This window comes from Oxyura jamaicensis, unplaced genomic scaffold (genome assembly GCF_011077185.1).
Source record: "Oxyura jamaicensis isolate SHBP4307 breed ruddy duck unplaced genomic scaffold, BPBGC_Ojam_1.0 oxyUn_random_OJ70833, whole genome shotgun sequence".
NCBI lineage: Eukaryota > Metazoa > Chordata > Aves > Anseriformes > Anatidae > Oxyura > Oxyura jamaicensis.
The window spans coordinates 6,076-19,108 of NW_023310226.1; the positions used below are offsets into that span (position 1 = coordinate 6,076).

General features: G+C 44.6%; 1 protein-coding gene across 2 annotated transcripts in view; it reads right to left on the reverse strand.

Moving 5' to 3' along the window:
• Positions 1 to 572: 572 nt before the first annotated feature.
• LOC118159537 (secretory carrier-associated membrane protein 1-like) overlaps positions 573 to 13,033 on the reverse strand; it is a 42,970-nt gene continuing 30,509 nt past the window's right edge. For both annotated transcript variants that reach the window (XM_035314118.1, XM_035314117.1), the window contains 3 exons: positions 12,354 to 12,455; positions 11,045 to 11,162; positions 573 to 1,935 (listed from right to left, as the gene is read on the reverse strand). In XM_035314118.1, the coding sequence (XP_035170009.1) occupies positions 1,780 to 1,935; positions 11,045 to 11,162; positions 12,354 to 12,455 (376 nt within the window). In that variant the 3' untranslated portion in view covers positions 573 to 1,779. The remainder of the gene's footprint in view (positions 1,936 to 11,044; positions 11,163 to 12,353; positions 12,456 to 13,033) is intronic.

Consider the following 13,033-nt stretch of genomic DNA (forward strand, 5'->3'; position numbering starts at 1 on the left):
CCCAGGACCTGGACGGCTGCGTGTTTCCCCGAGCCCTCCGTCTGAGTAGCCACACTGGTGACCGTGACTGGAGATGCCTCACGAGATGCGGAGGCCACGGTTTTCTGCCTGGTCGATACCATGGTCAGGTTCTACGCAAGCAGGTTACAAGCACCGAAGGGAGAGGCAGCTGCAAAAGAGCGACGATGAGCCCCCCGCTCGCCCTGCCCGCGCGAACTGCCGCGCAAACTGCCACGCCCTTCGACGTGCCACGCCCTGTTTGCCCGTCCTGGTCGCCGCGCTCCTGGTCGCTCGCGCTCCCTAGGGGCAGCTTTTAAACAGCCTGGGAGGGGGCGCTGCTGGCTCCGCCCTCGCCTCGTCAGCCTCCCTCGCGAGGACAGCCGGGTCCCGGCGGCTCCCCCGAGTGGCCTCGATGCCGGACAAAAAGCCCTGCCCGCCTCGGTCCCCTGCTCCGCTGCAGAACACGTCTGCCCCGGAGCCGATCGCCTCAGCAAATGGCTTTTAAAAAAAACAGCCCAAGTATTATGCATAAGACTCACTAGTCAATCCAAGAATATCAAATAGCCTTGAAAGGAGAGAAACATCACTTTATATAGTAAAGCCAGATTAAATTCTAGAATATTATGATGGTATGTACCATTATGGATTGTTCAGTTCCATAGCACCAATTTAACCTCTTAGGCCTCCAGATCAATAAAATAAAATTTAACTGTGTGAAAGATGAATATTTCTTACTTCTTCAATTCAAAAGATTTTAAAAGCTTTTTTTCCAGCTTAAATTAAATCACAGAGCTGGCTGAGTTACATTAAAATGAATTCAAGTATCTGTTAAATGTCATTGCTTAAAAAGCTTGATTTTAGACAATATTCCTGTTAAAAAATAAATACTGTATATTTAGATTTTTGGACAAGCAGTAAACAGAGTGACTGACAAAGCTAGAGATCTAGTACCATCGTTAAACACAAATCTGCACTTAAAACCAAAAATCCCAAACACAATAAAAATACCACTTCATGTAAGAGAGGGTAGGGGGGCAAGAAACCAGTGTTCTCAAGGTCAATAGTGGTTTCTTTCTCAGAAAAATTATGACCCCAAGACATGAATACTGAAATTAAAAATATCAAATCTATACTCATTTAGCTCTGTGATTGAAACCATCCGTTTCAACTTCCTTAAACTGTACACTGCATTATACATTCTATTACAGAGACTTATTATGCACCCTGATCATTTCTCCCATGTAGAGAATGCTCCATGAAAAGAGATGCAAACACATGTTATAATTATAAAATGGCACAGGGAAATTCTGGACCAAAACACTATTTAAACATGATCAGATAACTCAACAGTACTAATGCAAACTTACAGGTATATATCAAAAGCATTAGCCAAACCTAACATGCTACATCTCTCAGTCTACCCCACTTCTTATAGTAGAAATAGGGAAATCAGTTCTTAGAAACAAAAATAATTGATCCAAAGTGCTTTCCTGCAGTTTAAAACAATACTGTAGTGAACCACTAAAAAAATTCCAAATTCCTACTATATTTACTTGATTATTAAATACCACAATTCATTCTCAGGCCAACTGTTTAAATTATTTATCCTCCATAAAATATGGAAAGTTTTATATTCTAGAATGCAACAGGGCAAAGAGTGGCTATCTTTTAAGAAGAGACAGATATGCTGTGTGTATTTTGATCTAGGTTTTTAGGGAATATAATTGACTGGAAAATTAAGTATAACAAAAGAGAAACATAGTCACTTGTTATATTTCTCTAAATTTGGTTACCCTTGAATGCATTTTGAGCTGCACTGGTTGAGGCGGCGTTGGCTGCAGTAGTTTGTACAGTTTTATTGGACATCATTCCTGTTGCAAACTCTTGCTGTGCTTTCTTGAAACTAGCACCAGTTGTGCGGTAGAGACCATGTACCTAGGGAGGTAGGAAAGCAGTGAAAAAAGTGTGCTTAGCCTTCCATTTCTTGGTAGAGTAATAGCAAAGTCTCAAACACAAAGCAGAACTGCATGGTGGGGAAATCTGGCTTGCTTATATGTTTGGGAGGATCCAGAACTGAGTAAACAGACTTCTTTTCCACAAATCCTACAACTTTTGATTGTCCTGATGCAAACACAGTTTGACTGTAGCAATACCTGTAACTTTACAATTACACAGGGATCTCATAGGTCTTTACTAAAATGTGTGCTGGACCTACTGCCTGAAACATATTTAAATACACAAACAAGCTGCATCCTTAGCATAACACAGCTTGCAAAAGTGTCTTCTGTCTCAATTTGTATACAATTTGGTATACATATTGTCCTAGTTTCGGCTAGGATAATTTTCCTCCTAATAGCTGGTATGATGCTGTACTTGGGATTTAGGATGAGAATAATGTTGATAACACACTGATGTTTTAGTTGTTTCAAAGCAGTGCTTACACTAAGCCAAGGACTTTTCAGCTTCTCGCTCTGTCCTGCAAGTGGGCAGGCTAGGGGTGCAGCAGGAGCTGGTAGGGGACAGAACCAGGACAGCTGACCTAAACTGGCCAAAAGGGTATTCCATATCATCTGATGTCATGCAGAAAAAATAATATGGGGGGGCTCGTTGGGGTGGGGGGGACCTCTTTTCAGGGATAGGCTGGGCATTGGTCAGCGGGTGGTAAGCAATTGCATTGTGCATCACTTGTTTTGTACACATTATTAGTAGTAGTACTATTATCATTATTTTTATTATTTTCCTTTCTTTTCTGTCCTAATAAACTGTCTCTGTCTCAACCCACAGGCTTTCATATTTTTCTGATTCTCTCCCCCATCCCAGAGAGGGAAGGGGGAGGGTGGGCTCTGTGGTGCTTAGCTGCTGGCCGGGTTAAACCACAACAGATACACAAATCACTGCAATGTGCTGGGGCTTGTCTTATGCTTACAGAGCTGCAATTGACGCCACTATAACCCCAGTGACAGATCCTGTGGCCACCCTAAATCCTGGGGCTACTCCAGCCCCAGTGGCCACTCCAAGCCCTATGACAGACCCTGCAGCTGCTCCAACCCCGGCAGCTACCTGGTTTACGTGGCAAGGTTTTGGTAGCAGGGGGCCATAGGGGTGGCTTCTGTGAGAAGGATCTGGAAGCTGCCCCATGTTTGGTAAGGGCCCCACTGCTGACCAGAGCCAGGCCAATAAGTGATGTTGTTTTGTACCTCTGTGAGAGCATATTTAAGACAGGGAAAAAAAACAACGCTGTGCCACACAGCAGCTGGGAGAGTGAGAGGAGAGAGAAACAGCCTTGCAGGCGCCAAGGTCAGTGAAGAAGGAAGCGGAGAGGTGCTCCAGGTGCCGGAGCAGAAGTCCCCTGCGGCCTGTGGTGAGAACCATGGTGAAGCAGGCTGTCCCCCTGCAGCCCATGAAGTACCACGGTGGAGCAGGGTTCCACACTGCAGCCCGTGGAGAAGACCACGGTGGAGCAGGTGGACCTGCACCGACGGAGGCTGTGGCCTGTGGAAGACCCCTGCTGGAGCAGATTCCGGGCCGGACCTGTAGCCCGTGGAAAGGAGACCATGCAGGAGCAGGTGACCTGGCAGGAGCTGCGGCCCGTGGGGATCCAGGTTGGAGAAGTTTGCTCCCGAGGGATGGACCCTGTGGTACGGACCCATATCTGGAGCAGTTCTTGAAGAGCTGCTGCCTGTGGGAAGCCCACGCTGGATCAGTTCAGGAAGGACTGCATCCTGTGGGAGGGACCTCACAGCACAGGGGACGAGAGTGACCAAGAAGGAGCGGCGGCGAAGAAGCGCTATAGACTGACCATAACCCCCATTCCCCCGTTCCCCTGCGCCGCTCGAGGGGAGGAGGTGGAAGAGGGCGGATGGGGGGAAGGTGCTTTTGGTTTCTTTCCTTTGTTTCTCACTTCTCTAGCTCGCTAGTAATAAGCAATAAATCTTACTATCTCCCTATGCTGAGTGTTTTGCCTGTCACGATAATTACTACGTGATCTCCCTGTCCTTATCTCAACCCTCGAGCCCTTTTCATCATATTTTCTCCCCGTTCCTCTTTGAGGAGGGGGAGTGAGAGAGTGGTTGTGGTGGAGCTCAGCCGCCCACCCGAGTAAAACCACCACACTACCCCAAAACTTGTGATGGGCTGAGCGGTCATTCTAGCCCCTGCAACAGGCCCTGCGGCTGTTCCAACTCCTGTGACAGGCTCTGCAGCTGTTCCAAGTTGTGTGACAGGCCCCAAGGCTAGGCCACGGAAACAGACTGTACCAGTGTCAGTTGCACCCGTAACCAAGATGAAAAAATGGTTGAGAGAGTCAGGTCGTTCAGAACGCAGGGGAACTCCTACTCAGACTAGGGAGGAAGAAGAAGATGAGATAGGCTACTCTGAAATTGCTGGACCATCAGACGAATGGGAACATGAAGAGGAAGATATTATAAGAGCATCAATAACTACCTGAGGTCTATACCAGCGTGAGCTACGAAATATGTGAAAAGATTTCAGTCGTCATCCAGGTGAGCACCTTGTCACCTGGCTACTCTGGTGCTGGAACAGTGCAGCTCCTCCTGGCACCCCGACTGCTGGTATTGGGCTGGATGTTCAAAGGAAGGGTCCCCTCTACACATCATGCAACTGATGCTACATGGAGCAAGTGGGTTGCACTGATTACTCAGCGGGATCGAATAGGAAAGCCCAGTCACCCAGGAATCTTGGAAGTGATTGTGGACTGGCCAGAAGGAAAAGATTTGGGGATATCACCGGAGGAGGAGGTGGCCCGTGCTGAAGAAGCCCCACTGTATACCAAGCTGCCAGAAGATGAGAAGCAATGTGCCCTGTTCACTTATGGGTCCTGTGAGAAAGCATCGGAGGTTCTCTATCTCTGTACTGATTCATGGATGGTAGCAAGTGCCCTGTGGGGATGGTTACAGCAAGGGAAGCAGAGCAACTGGCAGCGCAGAGGCAAACCCATCTGGGCTGCTGCATTGTGGCAAGATATTGCTGCCCAGGTAGAGAACCTGGTTGTAAAGGTACGACATGTAGATGCTCATGTCCCCAAGAATCGGGCCACTGAAGAATACTGAAACAATCAGCAGGTGGATCAAACTGCCAAGATTGAAGTGTCTCAGGTGGACCTGGACTGGCAACATAAAGGTGAATTATTTATAGCTCGATGGGCCCATGACACCTCAGGCCATCAAGGCAGGGATGCAACATACAGATGGGCTTGTGAACCTGGACCTGACGTGGACATGGACCTGACCATGTGCATTATTACACAGGTTATTCATGATTGGGAAACATGTGCTGCAATCAAGCAAGTCAAGCAGTTAATGCCTCTTTGGTATGGAGGACGATGGCTGAAATATAAAAATGGAGAGGCCTGGCAGATTGATTACATCACACTCCCTCAAACCCGCAACGGCAAGCGCCACGTACTTCCAATGGTGGAAGCAACCACCGGGTGGCTGGAAACATATCCTGTGCCCCATGCCACTGCCCGAAACACTATCCTGGGCCTTGAAAAGCAAGTGCTATGGTGACATAGCACCCCAGAAAGAACTGAGTCAGACAATGGGACTCATTTCCGAAACAACCTTATAGACACTTGGGCCAAAGAACATGGTATTGAGTGGGTGTATCACATCCCCTGTCATGCACCAGCCTCCAGGAAATTTGAATGATACAATGGATTGTTAAAGACTACACTGAAAGCAATGGGTGCTGGGACATTCAAACATTGGGATACACATTTGGCAAAAGCTACCTGGTTAGTCAACACTAGGGAATCTGCCAACCGAGCCTGACCTGCTCAGTCAGACCTATTATGTACTGTAGAAGGGGATAAAGTTCCTGGAGAACATTACCAAAGACCACTGAAGAACATCACAATATTGAAGAAGTTGATCAGGCTTCAAAAATTGAAGTGGCTCACGTGAACCTGGATTGGGGACATAAGGGTGAGCTGTTTGCAGCTCAATGGGCCCATGAAACATCAGGACATCTTGGGAGGGATGCCACTTTGCTGGGTCTGGCTGGGATGGAGTTAACTTTCCCTGCAGCAGCCCACACAGTGCTGTACTCTGCACTCGTAGCTAGAAGAGCACTGGTATCACACTGGTGTTGTGTCTATTGTTGCATAATACTGGCACTGCATCAGGACTCCCTCCAAGCTCCCAAGAGCAAGCAGGCTGGGGTGGGCAAGTGATGGGGAGGGGACATCATCAGGCCAGCTGATCTAATCCAACCAAAGGGATATTCCATACCACATGATGTCACACTCAGCAATAAAAAGGGGGACTCTCATGGGGGAGGGGGCTGTCCTCCTGAAGAACTGTTACGCGTTTTGAGGCCCTGCTTCCCAGGACATAGCTGAACATCGCTCATTGATGCGAAGTAGAGAATAACCTTTTGCTTTCTGTCTCTCTGTGCTTCTGTGTGGCCTTTGTCTCTCTGTGCTTCTGTGTGGCCTCTCCCTTTTCCCTTTAATTAAATCATCCTTATCTCAAACCTTGAGCTCTTTGCATCGTATTTTTTATCCCCCTTTCCCTTTGAGGAGGGGGAATGAGAGAGCAGTTGAGGTGGAGCTCGGCTGCCCACCCGAATAAAACCACCAAAGCCACATACAGATGGGCTCGTCATCGAGGGGTGGACCTGACCAATAAGGCCATCATAGAGGTTACCCGTGAGTGTGAAACCTGTGCAGTGTTCAAGTGAGCCATGAGGGTCAAGTCTCCCTGGAATAGGAGACAGTGTCTAGGATTTTGATATGGTGAGGCCTGGTGACTATATTGGACCACTCCCACAAACCCACCAAGGCAAGCACTACATACTCACCATGGTAGAGGCAACTACTGGGTGGCTAGAAACATACTCAGTAAACCATGCCACTGCTTGAAACACCATCTTGGGCCTGGCAAGGCAAGGCAAGGCATCATGGTACACCAGAGATTTGAGTCTGACAATGGGAGTCATTTCCAAAACAATCTTGTCACTTCCTGAGTCAAGACACATGGCACTGATTGGGTGTATCACATCCCCTATCACCCACAAGCCTCTGGGAAGACTGAGAGATACAATGGACTGTGAAAGACTATGCCACGGGTATTGGGTGCTGGGACTTGGAAACGCTGGGACTTGGAAACGCTGGGACATGAATTTAGCAGAAGCCACTTGGGTAGTTAACACCAGAGGATCACAGAATCACAGAATCATCTAGGTTGGAAGAGACCTCCAAGATCACCTAGTCCAATCTCTGACCTAACACTAACAAGTCTTCCACTAAACCATATCACTAAGTGCTACATATAAACGTCTTTTAAAGACCTCCAGGGTTGGTGACTCAACCACTTCCCTGGGCAGCCCATTCCAATGCCTAACAACCCTTTCGGTAAAGGAGTTCTTCCTAATATCCAACCTAAACCTCCCCTGGCAACCATCCCAGTCCTGCTGAAACAAAACCCCTACACACTGTGGGAGGAGGCAAAGTCCCTGCAGTGCATGTAGGGAAGTGGATGGGGAAGGCGGTGTGGGTTGCTCCTGCCACGGGAAAAGGCAAACCTACTTGTGGGATTCTCTGTGCCCAAGGACCTGGGTACACCTGGTGGGTGATGCAAAAGGACGGGGATACCAGGTGTGTGCTTCAAGCAGATTTAACCTTGGAAGAAAACTAATCTGTTATGTGCTGTAGGAAGACACTGCACAACCAACAGGTCAGTTTCGCAAGGAACCAGGCAAGTGGAACAATGACTCAAGCTAAGCTGGCATTGGCTTCCAGAAGACTTGTTCCACCTGTCATGAGTAACCGCTTTGTTAGAATAAGCCTAAATCATCAACAGTTCTTATGGACAATTTGGGAGAGGCCCATAGAATGGAAAGAAGTACCTATATATATGTTTAGGGACAGGGAACAGTGGTGATGAGAATATCAATTGTCCTGGTTTCAGTTAGGACAGAGTTAATTTTCCTCCTAGTAGCTGGTAGGGTGCTATGCTTTGGATTAGGATGAGAAGAATGATGACAACATGCTGATGTTTTAATTGTTATAGAGCAGTGCTTACATTAAGCCAAGGACTTTTCAGCTCCTCGCTCTGTCCTGCCAGCAGGCAGGCTAGGGGTGCAGCAAGAGCTGGGAGGGGACAGACCCAGGACAGCTGACCCAAACTGGCCAAAGGGGTATTCCATACCATCTGATGGCATGCTGAACAATGTATAGGGGTGGCTACCCAGGGTGGGGGGGCGGCCGCCTGGGGACAGGCTGGGCATCGGTCAGCAGGTGGTGAGCAATTGCATTGTGCATCACTTGTTTCATATACATTATTAGTAGTAGTACCACTATTATTATTTTCCTGTTTTAATAAACTGTCTTTATCTCAACTCACAGGCTTCACTTTCTCATTTCTCTCCCCCATCCCAGAGAGGGAGGGGGGAGGGTGAGCGAACGGCTGTGTGGTGTTTAGCTGCCAGCCAGGTTAAACCACAACACCACTATACTAAATTATGTGGAACCTGAGTGTGACAAAATATATGGAATAAAGGGTAGACGTTGTGACAAACAAAGTTGTGTTTTTGCAGTGGAAAATTCCACTAACCTTGCATATTCAAAAGTGATTGGGCAGGCATGACAGTGGCATAGCAGGGGGGAGTATGTTAAGCAGATAAGGGGAAGGTCCCACTGTCCTAAAATAAGGAGGATAGCTAAGAAAAACAGGAGGAGCAGTGAGAAATCTCTAAAAAGAAAAAAATCACAGGCCCTCTACTCACGAGAGAAGAAGAAAAAAAATAAAGGAAAAGAAGAAATTAACGTTTGGTCAAATAAAATTTTACATATATGGTACAGTAATAAGCATTGAGTAGTTTGCGAAAATGTAGTACTCAGCCAATGAGGAAACGGGAGGAATCAAGCATCGGGTAATAGGAAATATAAGTTATGATATACTTTTACTGTGCACTCCTGCTTGCAGGACCCCCGCCATTGCAATCACAAATAAAATAACTTCACTGAGACCCTGTCTGAGAAAATTATTGAGGTATTTCTTTACTGTGTTTGGCTCAGATGGAGTTAACTATCCCTGCAGCGGCCCATATAGTGTTGTGCTCTGCACTTGTAGCTAGAACAGCCCTGATATCACACCAGTGTTTTGTCTATTGCTGAGCAGTGCTGGCACAGCATCAAGATGCTCTCCAAATCCTCCCAAAGCCAGTAGGCTGGGGGTGGGAAAGAAGTGGGAAAGAAGTAGGGAGGGCACCACCAAGGCAGCTGACCTAAACTGACCAAAGGGATACTTCATACCATATAATGTCACACTCAGCAATAAAAGCTGTGAAAGGGAAAGGAGAAGGGGGTAGCTCTCATTAGGAAGACATCTGTCCTCTCAAACCACAGCTATGCGTATTGAGGCCCTGCTTCCCAGGACGTGGCCGAACATGACTCACTGATGCAAAGTAGAGAATAATTTCTTTTTTCTTCTTTCTGTGCTTCCATGCAACCTTTGTTGTTTTTTTCCCCCTCTTTCTTTCCCCTTTAATTAAATTATCCTTATCTCAACTCATGAGGTTGTGGGTTTTTTTGCTAGCATACTTTCTTCTCCCCCTCTTCTGAGGAGGAGGAGGGGGAGTGAGAGAGCAGTTGTGGTCGAGTTTGGCTGTCCAGCAGGGTAAAACAACTACATAACGTCACCTGCTTAGTCGATGAAGGGAAGTTGTTTTATGTAATCTTCCTGGATTTTAGCAAGGCCTTTGATATCGTCCCTCACAGAATGCTTCTGGCCAAATTGTCCAGCTGTGAGAAAAATAGGTACATGCAATATTGGCTGATGAACTTGCTGAATGGTAGGGCTCAAAGGGTTGTAGTGAATGGGGCTACATCTGGCTGGCAGCCAGTCACTAGTGGTGTTCCCCAGGGCTCAATTCTAGGGCCAGTCCTGTTCAATATTTTTATCAACTGTCTGGATGCAGTGGAATGCATCCTCAGCAAGTTTGCTGATGATACTAAACGGAGAGGTGATGTTGACTCCCTGGAGGGACAAGAGAGATCTAGATAGATTGGAGCATTGGGCAATCAGCAACAGCATGAAATTCAGCAAAGAAAAATGACTGGTTCTGCGCCTGTGATGGACTAATGCTGGACACAGGTACAGACTGGGAGACAAGCGGCTAGAGAGCAGCCATGCGGAAATGGACCTTGGGGTGCTGGTCAACAGTAAGCTTAACATGAGTTAGCAGTGTGCCCTGGCAGCCAAGAGGACAAACCCCATTTTTGGATGCATTAAACACAGCACAGACAGCTAGTCAAGAGGTCATTCTCCCACTATATTTAGCGTTTGTACAGCCTCACCTTGAATATTGCATGCAGTTCTGATCTCCACAATATAAAAAGGATGTTAAGGTCGTTGAAAGTGTCCAGAGGAGGGCGACAAAGCTGGTAAAAGGGCTGGAAGGCATGTCCTGTGATGAGAGGCTGAGGACATTTGCTTTGTCTAGTCTGGAGAAAAGGAGGCTAAGAGGCAACCTCATTACTCTATACAACTTCCTGAAGAGGGGGAATGGAGAGGGAGGTGTCATTCTCTTCTCTCTGGTAAACAATGATATAATTGTTTGGCACAAAGCTGCACTAGGGGAGGTTCAGACTGGACATTAGGAAAAAAATCTTTACTGTGAAGGTGGTCAAACACTGGAACAGGCTTCTTAGATGGTTGATACTCCATTTCTGTCAATGTTAAAGAGGCATTTGGATAATGCCCTTAATAATACACTAACTTTTGGTTAGCCCTAAAGAGGTCAGGCAGTTGGACTTGATGGTCTTTGTAGGTACCCTTCCAACTGAACTATACTATTCTATTCTAGTTTGCAGAAAATAAGTATATTGTAAAAATAGTTTTTCATAATTCCATGACAGTATAAGCAATAAAGTACTATAGAAGCACAATTGTTAATATATAAGGCAGACTCCCAATAATATAAATAATCCCCATTACTTTGGGAGAGACTTCCTCTCTGAAGTAGAAAAGCAAAATCCATATCAAACATAGGAAATAGAAGAGCGTAACAAGTAACTTACCTTTTTAAACATAACTAATGAGAACACAGCAGATGCTGTGAAAAGTGCAGCTATAATTATCATCATAATGCCAATGGGGATACTCTTATTAAGACCAGTAAGAGATGAAATCCACCCACTGAAGGAAAAAGAAAAGATAAATTTTATTGGCACAGCACAGGAACCATTAAATCACAGGTATCTATATCAAGGGAAGATTTATAACCTCCTGGTTTTGCTCAACTTTGAATATTTTTGAATAGAAAAAATCATGAAAATTACAAATGACCATATTCCTGTTCTATAATATTTTTTTAAAAGCTTAGTTTCTATTTTCCCAGTGCATGCAGTGAAATTATAAGGAAAACTAGCAAATAAGATGATTTTTCTTGAGCAGAGTTGAGAAGAAATTAAGAGAGAAATTAGAGTTGCTCGTCAACTTTTTTTTTGGTCATGTCATTTCAGACTAATTAAAGAGTACATGTTTTTGTGGAAGATAAAATGTCCCTAAAAAGTTAGCTTCTAACTTTAAAAATTAAACGTCATACACATGCAGCTTCTGCGTGGGATGACTCATTTAATTGTATCCACATATACTTTTTCACACATACTTTCTCAATTGGGTTTAATATAATACTTTTTTTCTTTTTTAAGTAGAAAGGATATTCTGAGATTAACTAATAGAAAAGATGGCTTTATCAGTTTCTATTTTAAACATTTCCCCATTCTTCAAAATTGAAACACCAACAAAACGTACATCATACTTGAAATCACAAAAAACAGGTAGCCTTAAGAAAACTAAAACATTAAGACGGAAATGATTCTTCCAATGAAAAGAGCAAAAAGTTTCTGTACATCCAAATAACTTTATGATTTTCCTGCATCTGTTTTAAATTGCTTTGATATTTTCTATGTCCAACTGTACTCTACCACAAATCTCCAAAATCCAAATTGCAATTAGCATCTTCTGATTATCTGGCTATTTTTCATCCCCCTTTCCCAAGTATCCTTAAAAGCACATTCCACATACTTGGAGAGTCAACCCTCTAAAATTATTCTTTTTCATGTCAGTCAAAGTATCTACGAAAAAATAAAAATTGAATTAGAGAGAAGAAATAATAAATGCTTTTTCCTTACACTCCAGTTCCATTTTGTCTGCCTTATGTACTTTTGGAGGTTAGCAATAAAATGTCCGTACCCAGATATAGTACTGCCAGTCATAGGTCTCCATGCTATCAGCTGACTACTACAGCCATGATTTTAATTACTTTTAGTTTGTTTTTTTTTTGTCTTACAGACAGTACAATGCTACAGAAAAGGGAATACTCACCAGTTTCCCCATCTTTGAAATCCTGCAGCTTGAAGTACATGTACAGCAAACTGACAGATATATACAAAGAAGAACACAAAGAACCTGAATGAACTGTCACTCCTGAAAGAAGGGGGGAAAAAAGATTAAAGCAGCCAGGAAATAAATGTATTTTGACAAAGACTATAGTACCAATCTATTTTTTTTCTTGCATTAACTAGAGGAAAAGTGCTTTTATTTCTTGATGGTGACTTGAAATTTCAGGCAGTAATTCTGTGGTTTTGGAGAATGTTTATTTACAAGAGATTCTTCTTTAATACATTATTTTTGTCTCCTGCATCTCTAACAGAGGTGGGAATAGCAGCAAGATACTATTCTTTAGTGTCTTGTTCAGGGCCTCTTAGACTAAACATAGAGGTTTTACTACAACGCATAAAGAACAGAAGCCTGCTCCTCTTTCAGGCTGAAGTTTACAGCACTGGTAGTATGGAAAGAGTCTTTTACTTGTTAAAGTGATTGCTGTGGTTTAAACCCAGTAAGCAGCAAAGCACCACACAGCTGGTCACTCACTTCTCCCCCCTCCCCCCCCAGCTGTATGTGGGGAAGAGAAACAGAAGAGAAAAAGTTACAAAACTCATGTGTTGAGATAAAGACAGTTTAATAAGAAAGATTAAAAAAAAAAAAAAAAAAAAAAAAAAAAC